Consider the following 23699-nt stretch of genomic DNA (forward strand, 5'->3'; position numbering starts at 1 on the left):
AAGTAGCTGGGATTACAGGCATGCTCCACCACCCCGGCCAACTTTGTGGTTTTTTGTTTTTTGTTTTTTTTTTGAGGTGGAGTCTTGCTCTGTTACCCAGGCTGGAGTGCAGTGGCACGATCTCGGCTCACTGCAAGCTCCGCCTACCAGGTTCATGGGACTACTGGCCCCCGCCACCATGCCCTGCTAATTTTTTGTATTTTTAGTAGAGATGGGGTTTCACCATGTTAGCCAAGATGGTCTCAATCTCCTGAGCTCCTGATCTGCCCGCCTTGGCCTCCCAAAGTGGTGGGATTACAGGCGTGAGCCACCATGCCTGGCCACTTTGTGTTTTTAGTAGAGATGGGGTTTCCCCATATTGGTCAGGCTGGTCTTGAACTCCCGACCTCAGGTGATCCACCTGCCTCGGCCTCCCAAAGTGCTGGGACTGCAAGCATTCTTTCTCTGATTAATTCCTTTCCTTCTGTGTCTCATATTTTTCTCAAGTCTATCTAAAAAGTAATCCTTCAAAACATTCTTCAGTTTTGAAGAATGTGGCAAGCATGAACCACTGCACCTGGCCAAGACTATATTTTTTTTAACAGAAACTGTCAAAGTGTCTTGTATTGGCTATACCATTTTCAATTTCCATTAGCAGTGAATGAGAGTTCCGCTTGCACTGCATCCTCACTAGCAGTTGGTATTATCACTTTTCTTTTAGCTATTCTAATGTATGTGTAGTAGTATCTCATTTTCATTTGTAATTCTCTGTTGTTGAGGATCTTTTCATATGCTTATCTGCCATCTGCATATCTTCTTAGGTGAGGGCTCTGTTCAGATCTTTTACCCATGTTTAAATTGTTTCTTTTTCTGTTGTTGAGTTTTAAGAGTTATTTGTATATTTTAAGTACAAGTCTTTATTAGATATGTTTTAGGCCGGTCACGATGGCTCACTCCTGTAATCTCAGCACTTTGGGAGGCCAAGGCGGCCAGATCACCTGAGGTCAAGAGTTTGAGACCAGCCTGGCCAACATGGTGAAATCCTGTCTCTACCAAAAATACAAAAATTAGGCAGGTGTGGTGGCAGGTGCCTCTAATCCCAGTTACTCAGGAGACTGAGGCAGGAGAATTGCTTGAGCCTGGGAGGCAGAGGTTGCTGTTAGCTGAGATTACGCCATTGCACTTCAGCCTGGACAACAAAAGTGAAACTCCATCTCAAAAAAAAAAAAAAAAAAAGATATGTTTTAATAAATTATTCCAATCTGTGGCTTTTCATTCTCTTAACAGTGTCTTTCACAGAGCAGAAGTTTAGTTTTAGTTTAGTTTAGTTTAGTTTTTTTGATGTAGTCTTGTTCTGTCGCCCAGGCTGGAGTGTAGTGGCGTGATCTCAGCTCACTGCAGCCTCCCAATCCTGGGTTCAAGCAGTTCTCCTGCTTTAGCCTCCTGAGTAGCTGGGATTACAGGAACTGGCTACCACACCCAGCTAATTTTTGTATTTTTAGTAAAGACGGGATTTCGCATGTTCGCTAGTCTGGTCTCAAAATCCTGACCTCAGGTGATCTGCCCACCTTGGCCTTTCAAAGTGCTGAGATTACAGGCCTATAGAGTAAAGCACTTCACAAGCTAGCCACTACCTGTTTCTTCCATTTTTTTCTGCTATTCTCTGGCAGAAATTCTAGAGACAGTTCCATCTATTTGTTGTAATCTTTACCAGTTACTATTTACATCACACTGGACCAGTTAATTGATCTCTCAGCTTCAATTATCTCTTGTTTAAAGTAGGCAATAATACTTTTGCCATTGGATTGCTTATGTAAAGCATAGGAAGAATATGTCTCATATACCCAACAAATGTTAGTTTTCTTTCTCTTTTTCTTTTGTTTTCAAACACCACGACCTTCTTTCTTTCTCTTTCTCCTCCTCTCCTCTCCTCTCCTCCCTTCTCCTCTCCTCTCCTCTCCTCTCCTGTCCTCTCCTCTCCTCTCCTCTTCTTTTCCTTTCTTTTCTTTTCTTTTCTTTTCCTTTTTTCTTTCTTTCCTTTTTTTTTTGACAGAGTCTTACCCAGGCTGGAATGTAGTGGGGCAGTCTCGGTTCACTGCAACCTCCATCTCCTGTGTTCAAGCGATTCTCATGCCTCAGCCTCCCGAGTAGGTGGGATTACAGGAATGCACCACTACACCCAGCTAATTTTTGTATTTTTAGTAGAGACAGGGTTTTGCCATGTTGGCCAGGCTAGTCTCGAACTCCTGGCCTCAAGTGATCCACCTGCCTTGGCCTCCCAAAGTACTGCAGTTACAGGTGTGAGCCACTGCACCCAGCCCATCATGACTTTTTATGCTTTACTATTTCTATGTAGTTCTTTCTCTGATTAATTCCTTTCCTTCTGTGTCTCATATTTTTCTCAAGTCTATCTAAAAAGTAATCTTTCAAAACATTCTTCAGATATCACTACCTCTATATTGTCATCTCTGGTTGCCTTTCATTCGCAGCAACCTGGATGATATTGGAGACTATTAATCCTAAGTGAAGTAACTCAAGAATGGAAAACTAAACATCATATGTTCTCACTCATAAGTGAGGGCTAAGCTATGAGGATGCAAAGGCATAAGAATGACACAATGGATTTTGGGGACTCGGGGAAAGAGTGGGAAGTGAATGAGGGATAAAAGACTAAAATTGGGTGCAATGTATACTGCTTGGGTGATGGGTGCACCGAAATCTCACAAATCACCACTAAAGAACTTACTTATATAACCAAACACTACCTGTTCTCCAATAACCTATGGAAATAAAAAAGTTGAAAACAAAAAGATTATAGAACAATAGGTATAAAATGAGCTTGTTTTTGTTTAAGCCACATCCCTCAAAACACACAAAATTATAGCTATTTATCTGTATGTGTATAGATAAAGATCTTCAAGAATATTAAAAAAAAAAAAAGAAACATGCCCTCCCTCTAATCAAGTAAGGATGAGTGGGGGTGTATAGCTCTGTGTGGTATCTGTAAAATGTAGGGTACTGGAAATATTGGAAGTGAAGTTTACAATATAAAGTCTATGATACTATTGTGGAAGGAACCATTGATTTCGTATTGATTAAGTTGGAAGGGTTTGTGGAGGAGGTAGATTGGAAGTGGGTCTTGGAAAAGAAATAAGTAGAAAACCAGCATTGAAAAAACGAAAATTGAGGAGTTTGTTGACTGAGCAACCCTCCATGATTTGCAAGCCCTGTTTCACAGAACTGTCTTTCACAGAACTGAGGTTGAGACTGAGGGTATGGGACTATGAGGTCCCCACTTTACTTCGGCTATAGTGGTCTCACTTTTTCGGCTTTACAAATGTTGAGTTTCTGTGTAATATTTTATTTGTAAAAAACTTCCATTGCTTTACAAAAAAAAGTGTAAGATTGACTTTTATTGATTCTTAGCTTCGTGTCCTCTTCTTATATATTATAGTGAGGCAAAGTGTGTCTGTTTTTCTTAACCTTAATCTAATTTTACTCATCAGTGGTTCAAAAGTTTTCAGCAGAATGATTAATCTTTGACATTTTCTGCAGGTTCTGATCTTCTCATACTGCTTTCAATTTTTTAAACATTAATTTAGAAACTCAAACTATTAATAAAATATATTTGTAACGATGGCAATGTTTTACTGTTTTAACATTTTATATATTTAAGCCTATAGGAAATGAGATATTTCTAGAGAGTCAGAGTTTTTAGGATAGCCAGGCATTCTATTTTTTTTTACCGTAACAGTTTTGAAAGAAACATTTTTTTCAAATACTTTCTATATATTTCTGTTTTTTTAAACATTGTACTCTGAACATAATTTAACCTTTTTTTGTTACTCAAAGTTATCAACTACTGAGACAAGTTAGGCCCTTTACTTAATCTAATAGAGTGTTTTAAGTTATGTGTCTGCATCTTATTTTTTATTTTCACCCCTCCAAAGCCTTTTTCTTCTCTGTCCTAAGTGAGTTTACAGGCAAAATGAAATGACTCTTTATCTATTTTTGTTAATGTTGGTATTGAGGCTATTATTGATAAATAATATTAGAAAAGATGAATAAATGCTGTCTGTTGAAATTTTCTGCTATTTTTCAGTACATTTTTATTTGAAATTTACGTTTTAGGTTATTTTATAATAGATCATTAATTCATGGATTGAGTTAGCTATCTTTTTTTAATTTTTAATTTTTGTGGGTACATAGTAGATGTAGATATTTATGGGTATATAAGATATTTTGATACAGGCATACAATGTGTAATAATCACATTAGGTAAATGGGGTATCTATCTCCTCAAGCATTTATCCTTTGTGTTGCAACAATCCAATTATACTCTTAGTTATTTTCAAATGTGCAATTAAATTATTATTAACTACAGTCACCCAGCTATCTTACTTTTTTATTTCAATATTGATTCCTACCACTTACTACTTTATTTCAACATTTTCATATTTTATGTTATTTTATTTTAACTTACTAGTTTATGACATGATGTTAATCATGAATTTAATGAACTATTTTCACTGCTTTTAATGCCACTAATTTTTCAGTAAAATAAAATCAAGCCCAGATTTGGTCTTAACATATTCATTTTCCCATAAAAACTAACTTTCATTATTTGTTGTTTATTGTTGTAGTTATTAGTACATAGCAAATAACATTTATTTTGATTCTTAACCCAATTTGAAATATTTTTCTTAGGAAGATATTTTTAGATAATCTTCTCATTAACTTTTCTGAAGTTCATTATGTACTGCATTTTCTCTAATCAACTGGTTCTACAAAATTAAAGTCATTTTAAAATTTTGACATGAATAATATTTAATAAATTAGGAATGTGACTAGCATATGATGACATTATCAGTTTTGACATATCTCATTTCTTTTTATAGATTAAAAGTGAATTCCTTAAGTAATAATTCACAGAGTGTGCTCTTTCGACTATATTCTACATATAGATTCATTTAAGAAATTTGGAGCTATTACTAATTCTACTAGAAGACAAAAGAACAGAGAAGTTATTCAATAATAACCTGTTATTATTGGTTATTATAACTAATAATTAAACATTATTGAATAACTTCTCAGTTAATTCATGCTATTGAGTAACAGAGAAGTTATTCAATAATATATTTAGTTATATTGGGAAAACAAGGGACATCTCTATCCAATAAAAATGTCAGAAACTGAATATTTTTCACCTTGTCGTAATACTACCCTGGAGATCATGGTGACATTGCATTATAGGGAAAAGTTATCTATCACTATGTTTAATGCAGAAACAATTTATGCAGATGCTACCCTAGAGAAGAAAACCATATGGTTTAGACCCAGGAAACTCTACCTTGACAATGGGATGGTTGATTTTTTTTTTTTTTTTTTTTTTTTTAGGTTCTAGATCTTTATTAACTTTTCCAGATTTGTGATTTTTGGTTTTCTCTCTCTCGTTCATGTGCGCACTCTCAAACACAAACACACACACAGTGATTGTTTATAAAGACTTGACATCAATTCTTTTTTTTAAAATTTTTATTTATTTATTTATTTTTTATTATTATACTTTAGGTTTTAGGGTACATGTGCACAATGTGCAGGTTTGTTACATATGTATCCATGTGCCATGTTGTTTTGCTGCACCCATTAACTCGTCATTTAGCATTAGGTATATCTCCTAATGCTGCCCCTCCCCCCTCCCCCCGCCCCACAACAGTCCCCGGAGTGTGATGTTCCCCTTCCTGAGTCCATGAGTTCTCATTGTTCAATTCCCACCTATGAGTGAGAACATGCAGTGTTTGGTTTTTTGTCCTTGCGATAGTTTACTGAGAATGATGTTTTCCAGTTTCATCCATGTCCCTACAAAGGACATGAACTCATCATTTTTTATGGCTGCATAGTATTCCATGGTGTATATGTGCCACATTTTCTTAATCCAGTCTATCGTTGTTGGACATTTGGGTTGGTTCCAACTCTTTAGGCAGGCGTCCCAAAAGCAGATACAGACAGGGCCTCCAGGGAGTGAAGTCCTCTCAGGGACATGGGCACACTGGGATGAGAGGACCCCAGCTAAGGAGCAGCCCCCGCCTCCAATCCACTGTCTACACGGGGACGTGGCTGCCACCAGTCCTGAGCTGTTGAGAGAAGCCAGGAGTCACATTTTTACACAGATTTGATTTTTAAACATTATAAGCTGAGGTTCTTACCATACAGGTCCAAGAGATCACACTATGGGCCACCACTCCAGAGCCTCCTGTCCTAAAGTATGAGTTCTGAGCACCAACTTGGAAATATCAAGGTAATTAGCACACATTTGCACGGCCATTTTTACAAAGCAGCGTTGGGGTGGTTTTTGAGTAAAAATCATTGGTGCAAATGTTCTTTAAATATATAAAAATTATTATTGTTATTTTTTTTGAGATGGAGTCTCGCTCTGTCGCCCAGGCTGGAGTGCAGTGGCATGATCTCCGCTCACTGCAAGCTCTGCCTCCTGGGTTGACGCCATTCTGCTGCCTCAGCCTCCCAAATAGCTGGGACTACAGGCACCTGCCACCTCACCCAGCTAATTTTTTTTTTATTTTTAGTAGAGACAGGGTTTCACCGTGTTAGACAGGATGATCTCGATCTCCTGACCTCGTGATCCGCCCACCTCAGCCTCCCAAAGTGCTGGGGTTACAGGCGTGAGCCACCACGCCCGGCCTAAAAATTAATTTTTAAATAATAAATGCTTAAAAGAATTGGTAGTTTTCTCTTTCTTTTTCTTAGTAGTCCTGTTTTTTTTCTTTTATTGCCTAACTCAATTTAAACAGCAAATTTTACTTGTAACATTCCATGTCTTTCTTAGAATAACAAATTGATTTTGCTGTCTCATTTGATTCATATTCTTGTTTTCATTTCTGCGCATAATACCCAGCCTAATCTCAGTATTCGGTGGCCTTCCTTTATGTTTTAACTTTTGAAAACTACTCAACTCATTAGGGCTCAATTTTTAGTCAATCGTTGCATTTTGGCAACTGGCAGAGGATGTGATTAACCAGCATTTTGTTTTCCTCTTGCTTATTTCCTTTTTCATTTTATGTAATGATTTAGTAACCATTAGGTAAGTTAATTTTTACTTTTCTTAAAAAAAACTTTCACAAAGGCTTCCTTTCTTTCTCCTTCTTTTTAATATGTACGAGACCCATCTTAAAAGGGTGTGTGTTCTGAATCTGAGTAGAGAATCTCCATCATTGTTTAATTAACATTTCCAAAATTACCTAGTTGAGATTTGGAATTCTTTCTAATGGTTTATTCTAAAGTGATTGCTGTGTGTCAATACATGAATTGACAGATTAATCCAAGTACTTGTTCAACTGAAAGCATCCTAATAACCTGCAAAAATTTTGTCTCAAGCTGTTGTTGGATGTGTTTTTGATTCCTTATTTTGAAAGCAGAAATAATTTCCCCTTTATTACAAATAAGTGGTGGCTTTATTTATTTACTTCACTTCCACCATAATTTCATGTGTCATTATGTAACTGCGGAACATAGTATTTTAATATACTAGTCTGAATTTCAATACAAGGTTCTTTATTTTCTAATTATGATGTCTTCAAATTAATTATAGTGTTGCCACATTAAAAAGGATATGAAGCATCACGCTGTAATTATTTATGATACTAAGCAAGGGATTTATTCATCTTACCTTTTATAAAATCTCCAACTGAACTTATCTATGGTCCTTGATGGCAGTAATCAAGTTTGCCAAGTGCAAATGCTTCTTATCTGCTCTTTGTTTCCTAATCCTTATTTTCATATATTTTGAAACACCCTTTTGTTTACATTTGTGATCAACAAATTCACAATGTTAGTAAACAACGTAGAAAATTTAGTATTTTTTCATACATTCTTTTTTTAAGAATATGTTATATTTTGTTTCACTGTGTTCATTACATATAGAAGTTTTAGTGATGTAAGTTATTGTTCTTCCAATTTGTTAAACAGTTAAGGTTGATCATTGAGGCTTATATGTAGCACTTTAATTGATTACCTGAGATATATAATCAAAGCAAGGTGCAAATTAGATACCCTTTCAGTGCCTTTATTAAACTTCTGAAATTAATCTTTTTCTATAAAATTGCTAGCGAATTCAAGTAGATTGTGAAGTGAGAAGCCAAATTTCGTCTTTGTTTTGTTTTTTGAGACAGAGTCTTGGTCTGTCACCCAGGCTGGAGTGCAGTGGTGCAATCCTGGCTTACTGCAACCACTGCCTCCTGGGTTAAAGCAGTTCCCCTGCCTCAGCCTCCCAAGTAGCTGGAATTATAGTTGCCCACCGCCACACCTGGCTAACTTTTGTATTTGTAGTTTTATTTTTCATTTATTTATTATTTATTTTTATTTTATTTTATTTATTTATTTTTTGAGACAGAGTCTCTGTTTCCCAGGCTGGAGTGCAGTGGCACCATCTCAGTTCACTGCAACCTCCGCCTCCCAGGTTCAAGTGATTCTTCTGCCTCAGCCTCTCGAGTAACTGGGACTACAGGTGTGTGCCACCACGCCTGGCTAATTTTTGTATTTTTAGTAGAGACAGGGTTTCACCATATTGGCCAGGCTGGTCTCGAACTCTTGACCTCATGATCCGCCCGCCTCGGCCTCCCAAAGTGATGGGATTATAGGCATGAGCCACCGTGCCTGGCCTTATTTATTTTTTTGTGACAGGGTCTCATTCTGTCATAGCCTAGGCTGGAGAGCAGTGGTGCAATCTCGGCTCACTACAACCTTCGCCTCCTGGGCTCAAGCGATTTCTCCTGCCTCAGCCTCCCGAGTAGCTAGGATTACAGGCATAAGCCACCACACCTGGCCTAATTTTTGTATTTTTAGTAAAGGTGGGGTTTCACCATGTTGGCCAGGCTAGTCTTAAACTCTTGACCTCAAGTTATCGACCCACCTCAGCCTCCCAAAGTGCTGGGATTACAGGCGTGAGCCACTGTGCTCAGCCCCAAATTCTGTTTTAGATAAATTTATTCTACATATTATATAGCAGGGTAGAAAGCACTATGTTTATACTGCCTTGGAATTTTAATTAACGGTCAGTCAAGAAACCAGATACCCCAGAAATGATTTAAAAGTTCAAGAATCAAATCATGGAAGTGTTTTTCGTGTTTTTATCTTTTTGTTTCTCTTAATGAGGAAATGGCCAAAAATTAGGCAAAGCTAAGATTTTTTTCCCAAAGTTTAATCATTGTAGTAGTTATTCTCAAAATGCAACCTGAGAGTCATCCACATAAGAATCATTTTTGCTTGCCCCATCCTTCCTTCCTTTCTTCCTTCCTTCCTTCCTTCCTTCCTGCCTTCCTGCCTTCCTGCCTTCCTTTCCTTCCTTCCTTCCCTCTCTCCCTCCCTCCTTCCCTCCTTCCCTCCTTCCTTCATTTCTTTGTTATTTTTAGAGACGAGGTCTTGCTGTTTCACTCAGGCTGAAGTGCAGTGTCCTGGCCTCAAGCAATCCTCCTAGCTCAGCCTCCCCAGTAGTTAGGACTACAGGCACATGCCAGCACATCAGCAAATTTTTGTATTTTTTGTAGACATGTGGTCTCTCTATATTGCCCAGGCTGATCTCAAAACTCCTGGCATCAGACAACCCTCACATACCAGCCTCCCAAAGGAATTTTTATTTTCAAAGTCCATTTCTATTGAATTAGAATTTGAGGTGTTGCCCTGAATTCTGAATTTTTAACTTGTATCTAAAAGATGCCTAGGTATAATAGATTGTAAGAACTTAGAGCATAACTGGGAGATTGGACTTTTTCCCCCCATTTCTTTATGTCCTTTCCTTTTCTTTCTCCCTACCCCGCCCAAGCACTTGCAGTTATTTTCTTTGTGCTGCGTTGGGCTTTCAATTTTAAGAAATTGCTGAGGCTTCTATACTATGATGCAAGTGGAAAAAAATGACTACAATCTTAATTAAGTTTGTTAACTTGGTTTTAATTTTACAAAACAGATTTAAAACGTACAAAAATTATGGAAAATTTATTTCTGAACTTCAAATTTTATCTGAGGAATGGTACTGTTGAATGAATAATACATATGCATGTGAGCAGTTCCCATTATAGTTAAGTATCTCATTTTTTACTGTCTTGTGACTCTTTAAGATTAAATATGAGCTGAGTGAGGTGATGCTTGCCTGTAGTCCCAGCTACTTGGGAGGCTGAGGCAGGAAGATCACTTGAGCCAGGAGTTTGAGGTTACAGTGAGCTATGATCATGCCACTGCACTCCAGCCTGAGCAACAGTGCGAGATCCTGTCTCAAATAAATGAATAAGAATTTAGAAATTTTGCTTCTTTTGGCACTGTCTGGTATAGATTAGTATCACTTCTTTTTATCTACTACTTTTGAAATGTAGAACAGCCCTCTTTTCCTTCCACCAAGCACAACTGCTACTACGTTGTAGAGCTGTAACTTTTTTTAAAAATCTTTTTACTTGAAAGTCATTTCATATTTACAGAAGGATTTCAAGAACATAAATAATACAAAGATCATCCATATACCCTTTACTCAGATTTATCAGTTGATGACATTTTATTCCATTTGTAAAGCTGTGACTTTGAATAAAACTTTACTAGAGACTGGAGGAGGATAAAAATACCACATTAAAAGCATAACATTTAACTGCCACTAGAAATGTCTATTCTTAAAACATGTTTGCTCAAGTGGGGCACAGTGGTGTGTACCTGTAATCCTAGGTACTCTGGAGGCTGAGGCCAGAGGATTGCTTGAGCCCAGGAATTTGAGGCCAGCCTGAGTAACACAGAGAGACCCATGTCTGGGAAAAAAAATAAAAATGGGCATATATTTGCTTATATTCAGCCTCTCAGACCATTCCAGAGCCTTCTCCCTGATTTTCTTTTTCTAGTCCCAATATGGGAATCTCTAAGCCATGCTTTGGACTACAACTCTACTTAAGTTCTGCCACCATCCCCGACTCAGTGCCCTCTCTTTAGATAAATAAGTTTTTCTTCTCTCATCCTGCTGCTCTCTAAGGCCCATCTCCTTTCTACCTTCCCCTGTTCCCAGTGCATTTCCTTCAAGAGAAAGCCTGCTTCTGCACACAAGGACCAGCCAACCATCAGGAAAGTGATAGCACAGTCCCCAAAGCGTAGACTCTTCTGTCTTGAGTAAGAAGAAGATCAGGGCTATGGGCATACCCATATGGTCTGTTCTCTTTTCCTAGTCCCTTATGAGAAACGAAGACAGAATTGAAATGTACACACACTATTCTTTTTTTTTTTTTTGAGACGGAGTCTTGCTCTGCCGCCCAGGCTGGAGTGCAGCCTGCAAGCTCCGCCTCCCGGGTTCACACCATTCTCCTGCCTCAGCCTCCCGAGTAGCTGGAACTACAGGTGCCCGCCACCATACGCGGCTAATTGTTTGTATTTTAAGTAGAGATAGGGTTTCACTGTGTTAGCCAGGATGGTCTCCATCTCCTGACCTCCTGATCCACCTGCCTTGGCCTCCCAAAGTGCTGGGATTACAGGCGTGAGCCACTGTGCCCGGCCGTACACACACAATTCTAAGAACAAATAATCTTCACGTGTACCATCTAAAATTCTCTATTGGAAATAGCACTAACAATGTACAAGAACAAGAAAGTGGTTCTGCTAAAATATATACCCCCTTAATAATAAATAACAGAACATAGTATTTCAGTCTGCTATTTCTCTATGTGGATTTTCTTTCTTAATTGAAATCCTAAGATTTTAAAAGCATACCTAAAGGTGTCCTCCAAAGCAATCTCTTTTATAACAAACAGGCCACCTATTTTAAAGACAAACCTACATCTCTGCCTTCAAAGGAACAAGCTGCTTATAACATTAAAACTGGAAAAGTTTTGAGTTTCAAAAAATTGTCAATCAATGAGCATTTTTTAATGCATAGGAATAAAAATTGCTTTATAAAAGTAATCACAGTATAAAAAAGTGAAACTGAAATTTTATGTATCAGGATAATTGTTATTTAATTGCTCTTAATAATTTCATAGAATAAAACATTTAGGAAACCTAAAATTATAAGTAAAATGGTGATTTACAATTTTGACAACATTGATGAAATGTGTTCTTGAGGTTAATGTATTCTATTTAATTCTTATGTAGCTACCTGGACATTTGTACTATTGTTTATTCAAGACTTTGATTTTTAATCATTGATTTAGCCTTAATGGTGATGAAACACTGAAGAGCTCCACATTTACAAATTCTATTGTTGTTAGAGCCCAGGGCTTTGAACCACATGTTGAGTGTAGTTATTCCTGTATGCCTAAATTACTTGAAGTGTGTTGTTGCTTTTATAATTGAATGCTATGCTATTTTCAATTCTTTTCAAAATACTGGAATCTGGCCAAGTGTGGTGACTCACGCCGGTAATCTCAGCACTTTGGGAAGCCAAGACAGGAGGATTGGTTGAGCCAGGAGTTCAAGACAAGCCTGGACAACAAAGTGAGACCCCCCATCTCTACAAACAAACAAACAAACAAACAAAAACAGGCATGGGGGTGTGCACCTGTAGTCCCAGCTACGCAGGAGGCTGAGGTGGGAGAACCGCTTGAGCCCAGGAGTTTGAGGTTGCAGTGAGCTGTGATCAGGCCAGGCCACAGCACTCCAACCTGGGTGACAGTGAGAGCCTGTCTCAAAATAAAAACAAAAACTGAAAATCTAAGTACATGTTTTAAAAGTTTATTTTTTATTTTATTTTATTTTATTTTTTTGAGACGGAGTCTCACTGTGTCATCCAGGCAGGAGTGCAGTGGCACAATCTCTGCTCACTGCAAGCTCCGCCTCCTGGGTTCATGCCGTTCTTCTGCCTCAGCCTCCCAAGTAGCTGGGACTACAGGCGCTCACCACCACGCTTGGCTAATTTTTTGTATTTTTAGGGGAGATGGGGTTTCACCGTGTTAGCCAGGATGGTCTCGATCTCCTGACCTCGTGATCCACCCACCTCGGCCTCCCAAAGTGCTGGGATACAGGCATGAGCCACCGCGCCCAGCCAAAGTTTATTTTGTTTTATCTACTTATTCATTTCTTTATTTTTGAGATGGAGTTTCACTCTTGTCGCCCAGGCTGGAGTACAAACCCATGATCTCAGCTCACTGCAACCTCCGCCTCCCCTGTTCAAGCAATTCTCCTGCCTCAGTCTCCCGAGTAGCTGGGACTACAGGTGTGCGCCACTATGCCGTGCTAATTTTTTTTGTATTTTTCATAGAGACGGGGTTTTGTCATTTTGGCCAGGCTAGTCTCACACTCCTGACCTCAGGTGATCCACCCACCTCAGCCTCCCAAAGTGCTGGGATTACAGGTGTGAGCAACTGCGCCTGGCCTTAAAAGTTTATTTTAAAAGGTAGTCCTTTTCAAATTTTATTTAGAACTGAGTCATTCTATGTATTATTCCTTTCTTTAATGGGAATATGAGATTATGCCAATATACTTTTATTTTCTAATTTAGAACTGTGTATTTTTCTAGTATGTTCCATCAAACTTTATTTCCTACTTCACCATGGCCCAAAAATGAACAACCAAAAACAAATACCTAAGAAAAATAGTACCCAAATGTTTCACTTTGTATTGATAAATATCTTTCTAATTTCTGAGAATCACTTTTAGTCATTTCACTACATAATCTTTAAACTAAAGAGATGCTGAATAAGAAGTTGGGGGTTGTTACCAGGAAAGATAGCTGGACAAAAACTGAGTGTCAGTGTCAGTCCTAATACCATAGGGTATGATCTTCAAGTAGATTAGGAAATGGGTAGATTAAGAAATTTTCTTCTCTTTTCTTCTTTTCTTTTCTTTTTTTTCTTTTTCTTTCTCTTCTTTGTTTCCTTTTTTTTTTCAGCGTCTCATTCTGTCACCCAGGCTGGAGTACAGTGACGTGGTAATGGCACACTTCAACCTTCTGGACTCAAGCAGTCCTCCTACTTCAGCTTCCCTATTAGTTGGACTGTAGGCACATGCCACCACACCTGGGAATTACTAAATTTTTTTATAGAGACAGAATCTCACTCTGTTGCCCAAACTGGTCTTGAACTCCTGGCCTCAAGCAGTCCTCCTGCCTCAGCCTCCCAAAATGTTGGGATTACAGATGTGAGCTACTGTACCCAACCAAGAAATTTATTATTTTCAGTGATAGCAAGTCGATCAAATCCTGAGATGTTTTACTCTAGCTAACAAAGCTCAAGGAAACTCTTATAAAAATCACAATGCCAGTTTATTAACGTATATTGAAAGATGGCTTTCCCTTTATCTTGGTCACCCTAAAGAGATGCAATGGACCTTTCCACTGAAAATTTCATTTGGATGTCTAGGCTGATGATGCTACCCAGACATGAAGAGGGTATGAAAGGGTTTATTACTGACATAACAAGTCTTTCTGGGATGAGGAGGGCAGGCTCCTAAGTAGATATAAAAATGACTTGAAAAAAAAAAACAAGGAGAAGAGACAGGCATAGTCTGTTATTGGGCTTATGGGGTGGGGTTAAGGTGAGGGTTCTTACCATGTGGGCTAGGGCTTGCATAGCTTGTATTTCCCACCAGTGCCAAAGGAAATAGCACCCACACTTTCGTATCTGCTTGTACACAATTGGGGCAGAAGGGTAAGTGGGCTTGCATGTAAACATCAAAAAATGGAGTGAGACTCTTTATTTTATCCTTCTGTTTGCTTCCATTGCTTATTCTTATATTCAACACATCAGCTTTGAAGACCAATCCTTCCATGAGTTATACTGAAGACTGTTTGACTTGAGAAACTATTTTTTCTTTTTAAAATGACTTCATATTTCTTAATTGGTACTTAATGTTTTATGTTTAATAGTTCTTAAATGGCAGTCGTACTTTTTTAGGTTATTAGGAAAGAGTATGATATGATAGCTGGGAACAGGAAGAAAATGTTTAGAATTTTGAAAACCTAACAAAAATAATACATTATTAGCTCCCATAATTTGTTTTTTCCTTTTCAGCTGCCTAAATTCATCACCGAATATTCAATTATTTATCTTCTTTAAGCCTTAAGCAACATAAGTCAAACAGGCTGCTTCTACTTGTTTCTCTCAGAGACTATTCTGTCTGCTTCCCAAACTATGCACTGTGCATGTAGATACGAAGATAAAAATCTCAGAGAGGAGGAGACTTGAGAGAATTATAGAGAAAATCTGCATACACATTAGCCTTAAGTCTTTGGCTATTTCCTAAACTATACATGCACAGAATGGGATCCCAAGAAACCCAGAAGAAATATAGAGTTGGGAAGATAAAAACTAAGCCAAGATTTTGACAGTATTGTGATACTAAGTAGACAGAGATGGGGTTGAGCCTTGTTGAGGTGAGAGATTGTTTACAAATATCTTGCCTTGGCTTCTGTTGACCCCCAGGAGGGCCATCTTCTATAATAAATACAGGCGCTGGGAATAAGGGCAACACTGAGTAAACTTGCCCTTTAAAAGCCTAAAACCAAGTCTTAAAAGGAATGAGGTATTTGCCGTTACTCAATTTGCCTTCCCTAAGAAAACTTAACCTAACCCCTCTTGGGAGAAGATAATACTATCCAAAGCTTCTATGAATTTTTTACTCATGATATCTGGTGTTAAATCAGAAAGTATGAGGGATCCTGAAAAACTGGTACCAAAAGGAAAAGGAAATAGAGCCCACACGAGATCAGATGTTGTTATCAGAGAGAGACTTTAAAATAACTTAATTTTTGGCTGGGCACGGTGGCACACACCTGCAATCCCAGCACTTTGGGAGGCCAAGGAAGGCAGATCACTTGAGGTCAAGAGTTTGAGAACAACCTGGTCAACATGGCGAAACCCTGTCTTGGCAAGGCGCAGTGGCTTATGCCTGTAATCCAAGCACTTTGGGAGGCCGAGGCGGGTGGATCACCTGAGGTCAGGAGTTTGAGACCAGCCTGGCCAACATGGCGAAACCCCGTCTCTACTAAAAATACAAAAGTTACCTGGGAGTGGTGGCATGCGACTGTAATCCCAGCTACTTGGGAGGCTGAGGCAGGAGAATCTCTTGAACCCAGGAGGCAGACGTTGCAATGAGCCGAGATCGTGCCACTGCACTCCAGCCTGGGTGACAGAGCAAGACTCCATTTCAAGAAAAAAAAAAAATAACCCTGTCTCTACTAAAAATAACAAAAATTAGCCTGGCATGGTGGCACTCACCTGTAGTCCCCAGGTACTCAGGAGGCTAAGGCACGAGAATCACTTGAACCCAGAAGGTAGAGGTGGCTGCAGTGAGCCAAGATCATGCCACTACATTCCACCCTTGGTGACAGAGCAAGACTGTCTCAAATATAAAACAACAACAACATCAAGAAAATCAGCAAAAAGGTGGACAAAAAGACGTTTCAAAGGAGAATGTAATCTATTAAAAAGAATGTAATAGATTGTAAAAAATGTAATTAATAGAATGTAATCTATTAGGCCGGGCATGGTGGCCCTCGCCTGTAATCCCAGCACTTTGGAAGGCTAAGGCAGGTGGATCGCTTGAGCTCAGGAGTTCAAGACCAGCCTGGCCAAATAGTACCAAAAAAAATAGCTGGGCCTGGTGGCACATGCCTGGAGTCCTGGCTACCCAGGGGGCTGAGCTAGGAGGATTGCTTGAGCCCAGATCGAGGCTGCAGTGAGCCACGATTACGCCACTGCCCTCCAGCCACAGCAAGACCCTATCTAAAAAAACAAGCAAACAAACAAAACCCCAAGAATTTTTAACATGTTAGAACAACAACAACAAAAACAGATTCTAATGGACATTTTAGAACTGAAAAATAACATCTGGAGTTAATTCTAGTAGATTTAATTGATACAAGAATACAGAATTAGAGAACTAGAAGACAAAAATATTCCAACTTCTAATAAAATTAAGTTCCCACCATATCAGGATTCTTCTTATTCTTACCCATACTTATGCTAGTTTCCCTTTTCTTCGCCTGTCATCAACCTAAAACTTATTTTTCTTATTTTTTCTTTAAAAATATTTATTTGACAAATAAAAATTATATATATTTATGGTGTACATTATGTTGTTTTGAAATATGTATACATTGTAGAATGGCTACATTGAGCTAATTAACATATGCATTACTTCACGTGCTTTTTTGTGATGGGAACACTTAAAATCAACTCTCTTTGCAATTTTTAAGAATGTAGTATGTTGTTATTAACTATAGTTACCCTGTTGGACAATGTATCTCTTCACCTTATTCCTTCTATCTAACTGAAATTTTGTTGGTTTTTAAATTCTACCTATTGTTTCAAGTCCCAATTCTACGTATCCTATTGAAGGCTTACATACCTGATCTCAGTAGACAAGATTAGGAAATTTTGAGGAGTGGTGGTCTTTGGGAGAGAGTTGTCTGGCAAGCCAACACAAAACACTGTTAGTCATACATGAAGTGCAAATGTATACATAGACAAGTGACTGGCACCAAGTAAACTTAGCAGCAAGAAGCTGAGGTTCTAGTGATAGAATCTGGGTTGCAGAGAAAGAATTCTGCTTTCCAGAAAATCAGGGAAGGAAAACAGATCCTATTTCCAGATAAACTGAAATTAAGAAAATGTGTTATGAAACTATGGCAGGAAACAAAACCAAAGCCTCCTAACCATAGCACAAAGTTAGTGGTATTGTCCACACACAAAAAACAGGGCCAAGCCTAAGTTCCTGGAAGTCTGTTTTTGGCAGAGTTGTTGAGGCGTGGGAAATGGCACACTGAATAACTCTAGCCAGGTAAAGATCTGTAATTGTTGGCTGGGCACGGTGGCTCAGGCCTGCAATCCCAGCACTTTGGGAGGCTGAGGTGGGTGGATCACCTGAGGTTGGGAGTTTGAGACCAGCCTGACCAACATGGAGAAACCCCGTCTCTACTAAAAATATAAAATTAGCCAGGCGTGGTGGCACATGCCACCTCAGCTACTCCAGAGGCGGAGGTTGCTGTGAGCCGAGATCGTGCTGTTGCACTCCAGCCTGGGCAACAAGAGCGAAACTACGTCTTAAAAAAAAAAAAAGATCTGTGATTGTTAAAGTTCTGCTGTATTGGAACCAAGTTGTTCCCAGAATCCAGTGATGTTTGAGTGGCTTCAGGTATGAAAATTGGAGGGCTTTGAAGACACGGAAACATACTAGTTATTATCCAACGAATGTATAAATATAACTTTGCATGAATTCTAAGATTGCTTTTTTGTTGTTAACAGGAGCAGTTAAAAGAAAAGTACATAAACAAAATAATAAAGTTTTCTCAATGGAAACTTGCTTAAAGTCCAAAATCTGCTCTTTTCTCATTTCTTTAGTTTTGCTCAGCATTTAAAATTCATTTTTAAACTCTTTGTTTTCAGTTTCTGCATTTTTCTTTTTTCTCTTTGTATAGTCTGGTAAACAGGGCCTGTCATTTAGTCTCTCTTTCCCATTGCTTGCCATAGTAACTACTAAAAAAGTAAGGATTATTGAGGTATAATTCACACTTTTATGTAAACTCACCCATTTTTAGTGTACAATTCTATGAGTTCTAAAAAATGCATACGGTTATGTAACAGCCACTAACATCAAGGTATAGACCGACTCCATTCCCAAAAGTTCCCTCATGCTATCCCCCTCCCTCACCTCCAGCCCTGGCAACCGCAGATCTGCTATGGCTCCCTTTTGTTTTACTTTCCAGAATGAGACATATAAATGGAATCATATAGTATGTAGATTTTGAATCTGGCTTCTTTCGCTTAACAAAATGCGTTTTAGATCTATTCACGTTGTGTAGAGCATGAGTTCATTCTTTTTTTTATTACTGAATAGTACTCCATTGTATGAATATGACATCATTTGATTATTCATGCACAGGTGAAGTACATTTAAGTTATATCAAGTTTCTGGCTATTTTGAACAAAAACACTATAAATATTCACTAAGTGACTACTATTTAAATTGGAACAGCTTAGAAGTCAGACATTGTGACAGTGTGGATACAAATCAAGTGGGAAGACACCTGAGACCTGGGATCTCATACGAGTTTTGCATCAGCCAGCTGTGATTTAAATAATTTAACTTCTCTATGTCTGCTTGTTTTGTAAAATGTGCGTCATTCAGGACTTACTCTAGTTTTGAAATAACATGGTTTTGTGCTGTTAAGACATTTACTATTGTCTAAGAGGAGAGACTATAAATGGTTACATACATTTTATAAAACTAATTATATAAAATCAACATAACTAATACTTAACCTTAGGAGTAATTTTTTCTCTTTAAGTTCAATCATGAATAGTTTGAACATAATATGATTTGCTTAATGAATTTTACAGGTCCTTATAATCTCAAACTTTTTATTAACTGTATAATCCAACTAATTTTACATTGGAAAATTATTTTGATAATACATTTTTTTTTTAGACAGCCTTACCCTGTTACCCAGGCTGGAGTGTAGTGGTTCAGTCTAAGCTCACTGTAGCATCAACCTCCTGGGTTCAAGCAATCCTCCCACTTCAGCCTCTGAGTAGCTGGAACTACAGGTGTGTCCTACCACGCCCAGCTAATTTTTTGTACCTTTTTTTATAGAGACAAGGTTTCACCATGTTGGCCAGGCTGGTCTCAAACTCCTGGGCACAAGCAATCCACCTACGTCAGCCTCCCAAAGTGCTGGGATTACAGTTATGAGCCATCACACCCAACTAATAATACTCTTAAATAAAATGTTTGATAAATATTTTCTTTTAAAATACTTTAGGCTTTATTCTTAATTAACATTTATTTATTTTTTAATTTAGATGGGTCTAGGAAAGACAATCCAGGCAATTGGAATTACTTACTTCTATAAAGAGGAATGGCCTCTGTTAATAGTGGTCCCTTCGTCTCTGAGGTACCCCTGGACAGAAGAAATCGAGAAATGGATCCCAGAGCTAAGTCCAGAAGAAATCAATGTTATTCAGAATAAAACTGATGTTAGGTAAGAACAACTATTTAATATTTAAGGAGAAAAGTCTTCCTTGTGTGTACCTGGTATATATTCATGTTTTAGAATGCAATATCACCTATAGATCATAATTTAGAAGTGGAGTAAGTAGTATGGAGAATTTTATTTTACATTTTAAAATAAGAATTATTTATCTAAAACCCAACAGTATATTTTATTTCTAAGTTCCTTTATGGTATATTTTTAAAGTAAATGTAAAATACATATACTTTTAAAGATATATGTAGTATATTTACTTTATATATACCTTAAACATATTTGAAACCATCTTAAGGTTCAAAAATAAATCTCACAACTTTTCATTGATTGACTTGAAGCTTTGTGATCATTTATTATCAGCAACTTTAGTAGATTTTGCTTTCCAATTTGTTAATTAATATGCAAGTTTTGTGTGTGACTCATTAGTAAGTTTGATTTTCCTGATTTATAATTTTAATATTTTATATCTTGAAAATATTTGCTTTGTGTTTATTTGAAGCTCTCACTCTAAAATCTGTTATAGTGTTGTTAGTATTTTTTTCCTCATTTTGCTTTCTAGCAGTTAGAATAAGACAATCAGTTTGAGTATTGATGAGTTATTACATGGAATGTGTAGGTGATTCATACAAATTATGTCTCTGGAGGTTCAAAGTTATCTATTTCTGAACCTTACATAAAAAGCAGTATAGTACATCTACTGAAATAAATATCTGTTAATACTTAGATTTTTTAATTTTGGTATTATTTTACTGTATTGTATTCTCTAAGACTGTTAACATAAAAGGTATATTTAAAAATAAATTTGTCTTATGAATGTGGAAGGAGGAAACACAAAATCTATGGAGGGCCTTTTCACTTTCAACCTTGAAATGCTAATTCAGTAGAATATATCTTTATGGGCCCTAGAAAATCTGGACTCTATTTACATGGTTAAAATGGAAAAACTGCTATCTTATCCTAATTATTATAAATAAATCTCCTCTCCAATAAAACTGAATGAAATTGAAAAGACTTACAAATATAGAGAATGTAGAATTTTTTTAAGGCCTCCATAACCATCATCTGTTTGATATACCTTATTTATTTAATAATTTAATTAATTAATTTTTTTTTTTTTTTTTTTTTGGAGATGGAGTGTCACTCTGTCGCCCAGGCTGGAATGCAGTGGCACCATGTCGGCTCACTGCAACCTCTGCATCCTGGGTTCAAGGGATTCTCCTACCTCAGCCTCCTGAGTAGCTGGGATTACAGGCACCACCACCACACCTGGCTGACTTTTTTTATTTTTAGCAGAGACGGGGTTTCACCGTGTTGTTCAGGCTGGTCTCAAACTCCTGATCTCAGGTGATCCACCCACCTCAGCCTCCCAAAGTGCTGGGATTACAGGCGTGAGCCACTGCACCTGGCTGATAAACCTTATTTAAATGTTCACGTTTAAATTTTCTTAAAATGACTCTTCTATCATCTTTTATAGCCACTAGGGCATCTAGTTTTTATATTATTTTGAAAATACACTCTTGCAGTTAAATGGTGGATAATATTTTTATTTGAATAGTATTTGGGATATGTTAGATAGGACTACAACTCCAGAGTATAAGTTTCCTGGAGGATGTTAGTTAAGGACAGAAAAACTACCCAGTGTCTTCCAGGTACTTGAAGAAACAGGTTTAGGTGTATACCAATATGTCCACCACAAATACATATACTTTCCTTCTGGCTTATATCGGTTATTCCTGGACTGTTTACTAGTCAAGACATGGTAGGATAGAAGCTACAGACTGCTGCAGTGGCCTTTGAAGCCAGTCTCCTATCTGTTGCTCTCAGTATACCTAAGTTAGTTAGTAATATTAAATAACCTATTACTTTTCTTCTTCAGGCTCTTCTGGTGTTTGAATACAGTGAGAAAATTATAGGTCTCAGCCAGGCGCGGTGACTCACGCCTGTAATCCCAGCACTTTGGGAGGCGAGGGCGGGTGGATCACGAGGTCAGAAGGTTGAGACCATCCTGGCTAAAATGGTGAAACCCCGTCTCTACTAAAAATACAAATAATTAGCCAGGCATGGTGACAGGCACCCGTAGTCCCAGCTACTCGGGAGGCTGAGACAGGAGAATGGCATTAACCCAGGAGGCAGAGCTTGCAGTGAGCCAAGATCGTGCCATTGTACTCCAGCCTGGGCAACAGAGCGAGATTCTGTCTCAAAAAAAAAAAAAAAAAATTATTTGTCTCTGTATTAAGTAGATTAATCCAGGGCTTAAAATGCAGTAGCCATAGTGCTTCTGGCTGCTTAGGAACTCTACCTTTTCTGTTAGAGGATAGAGAACTGCAGAAGACTGGCTCTGTCCTGTATTTTTTTCTGGTGATATAGAAAATGCAAAAGTGATATGTCTTAGTATTAATGAATTTATTTGTCTAATTATTTCATTCTATAAACTTTATTTGGGATCATAGCACTGTGTATGAATACTACTAAAAGATGAATAAGACACATTCCCTGCCCTTACCAATCTCATGATATGGTAACAGACATAAATATGTAAATGAATAATTTATTGACAGCAAGATACAGAATATTACAGATGTATGAATTATAGAAATCTAAAGATCAGGGATCATTTTAGCTCAATGGTTCTTGATGTGAGGTGGTACCCGCTTCTTCTAACCGCACTTCACATTTTATCACCTCAGGTCCAGGAAACTTTTGTTGTCACAGTGACTCGGACTCCTCTGTCCTTTAATGGGTAGGACCAGGAAATGAAGCTCTGCAATGCACTGAACAGCCCTATAAGTCTGTTCTGCTACTGGTATTTTGAGCAAGAGGGCCTGTTCAGTGCACTGCAGAGCTTCACTTAGTCCTGCTCAAAATACCAGTAGCATCTGGATTGAAAAACTGCTATCCTATTTGTGTGAAAGTTTCATTGAAGAGTCAACTAATATTTAGGTATCCATTTTATGCATGATCCTAGGTGCGTAGAAGCAAATATTGTCAGAAAGTAATGTGGCTTGCTGGATGTCAAAATTTTTCAAAGATCATTTAACTAAAATTTTGGTTTTGGTTAACCAAAACTGTAAATTTTGGATCCTGGTTTATTACATTTGAGGATTGTGAAATCTTAAGAGTTGCAGTAGTAGTAGTACCATCTCCTTTTATTTTTCTTCTATTCTTTTTTCTTCTCCTCTGTATTTTTTCCCAAGAGAGTTGTATTGTTTATGATAACGTCATTACTGAGATATTTTTTAAGTACATGGATTTTCTTTTCTAGGAGAATATCGACCAGTAAAGTGACAGTTCTGGGTTATGGTCTCCTAACCGCAGATGCAGAGACTTTGATAGATGCACTGAATAATCAGAACTTCAAAGTAGTTATAGTGGATGAATCACACTACATGAAATCCAGAAATGCAACTCGCAGCAGGATTTTATTGCCAATAGTACAGAAAGCCAGACGAGCCATTCTTCTTACAGGAACACCAGCTTTAGGAAGGACTGAAGAGGTATTACAATCCTTATACTTTGAACTTAAAAGAAGAGAAGGGGGGTGGGAGGGGTATTGAATCAACCACCTATTTTGCAATTTTTAATTTCAAATTAGATGCCTCAAATGCTAGAGGAGTACATTGGGAATTTCTAGATAGTTCGTATGTTTTATCATGGCTATTTTAATCTATTTAAGCCTTAGCCAAGCTTGTAGGTATGTATAAAACATAGCTTTTACCTTTATTATAAGGCTTCCATATTTAGTACAACTTTATAATATTCTTCA

At 37.7% G+C, this 23699-nt stretch overlaps 1 protein-coding gene across 1 annotated transcript in view; it reads left to right on the top strand.

Annotated features, from left to right (window-relative positions):
* Positions 1-23699, top strand: part of ZRANB3 (zinc finger RANBP2-type containing 3) — a 298807-nt gene that overhangs the window by 123962 nt on the left and 151146 nt on the right. Inside the window, exons 4-5 of the mRNA XM_030801279.1 lie at positions 19752-19930; positions 23199-23430. Of these exons, the coding sequence (XP_030657139.1) occupies positions 19752-19930; positions 23199-23430 (411 nt within the window). The remainder of the gene's footprint in view (positions 1-19751; positions 19931-23198; positions 23431-23699) is intronic.

This window comes from Nomascus leucogenys, chromosome 20, assembly GCF_006542625.1.
Source record: "Nomascus leucogenys isolate Asia chromosome 20, Asia_NLE_v1, whole genome shotgun sequence".
In the NCBI taxonomy this organism is placed as follows: Eukaryota; Metazoa; Chordata; class Mammalia; order Primates; family Hylobatidae; genus Nomascus; species Nomascus leucogenys.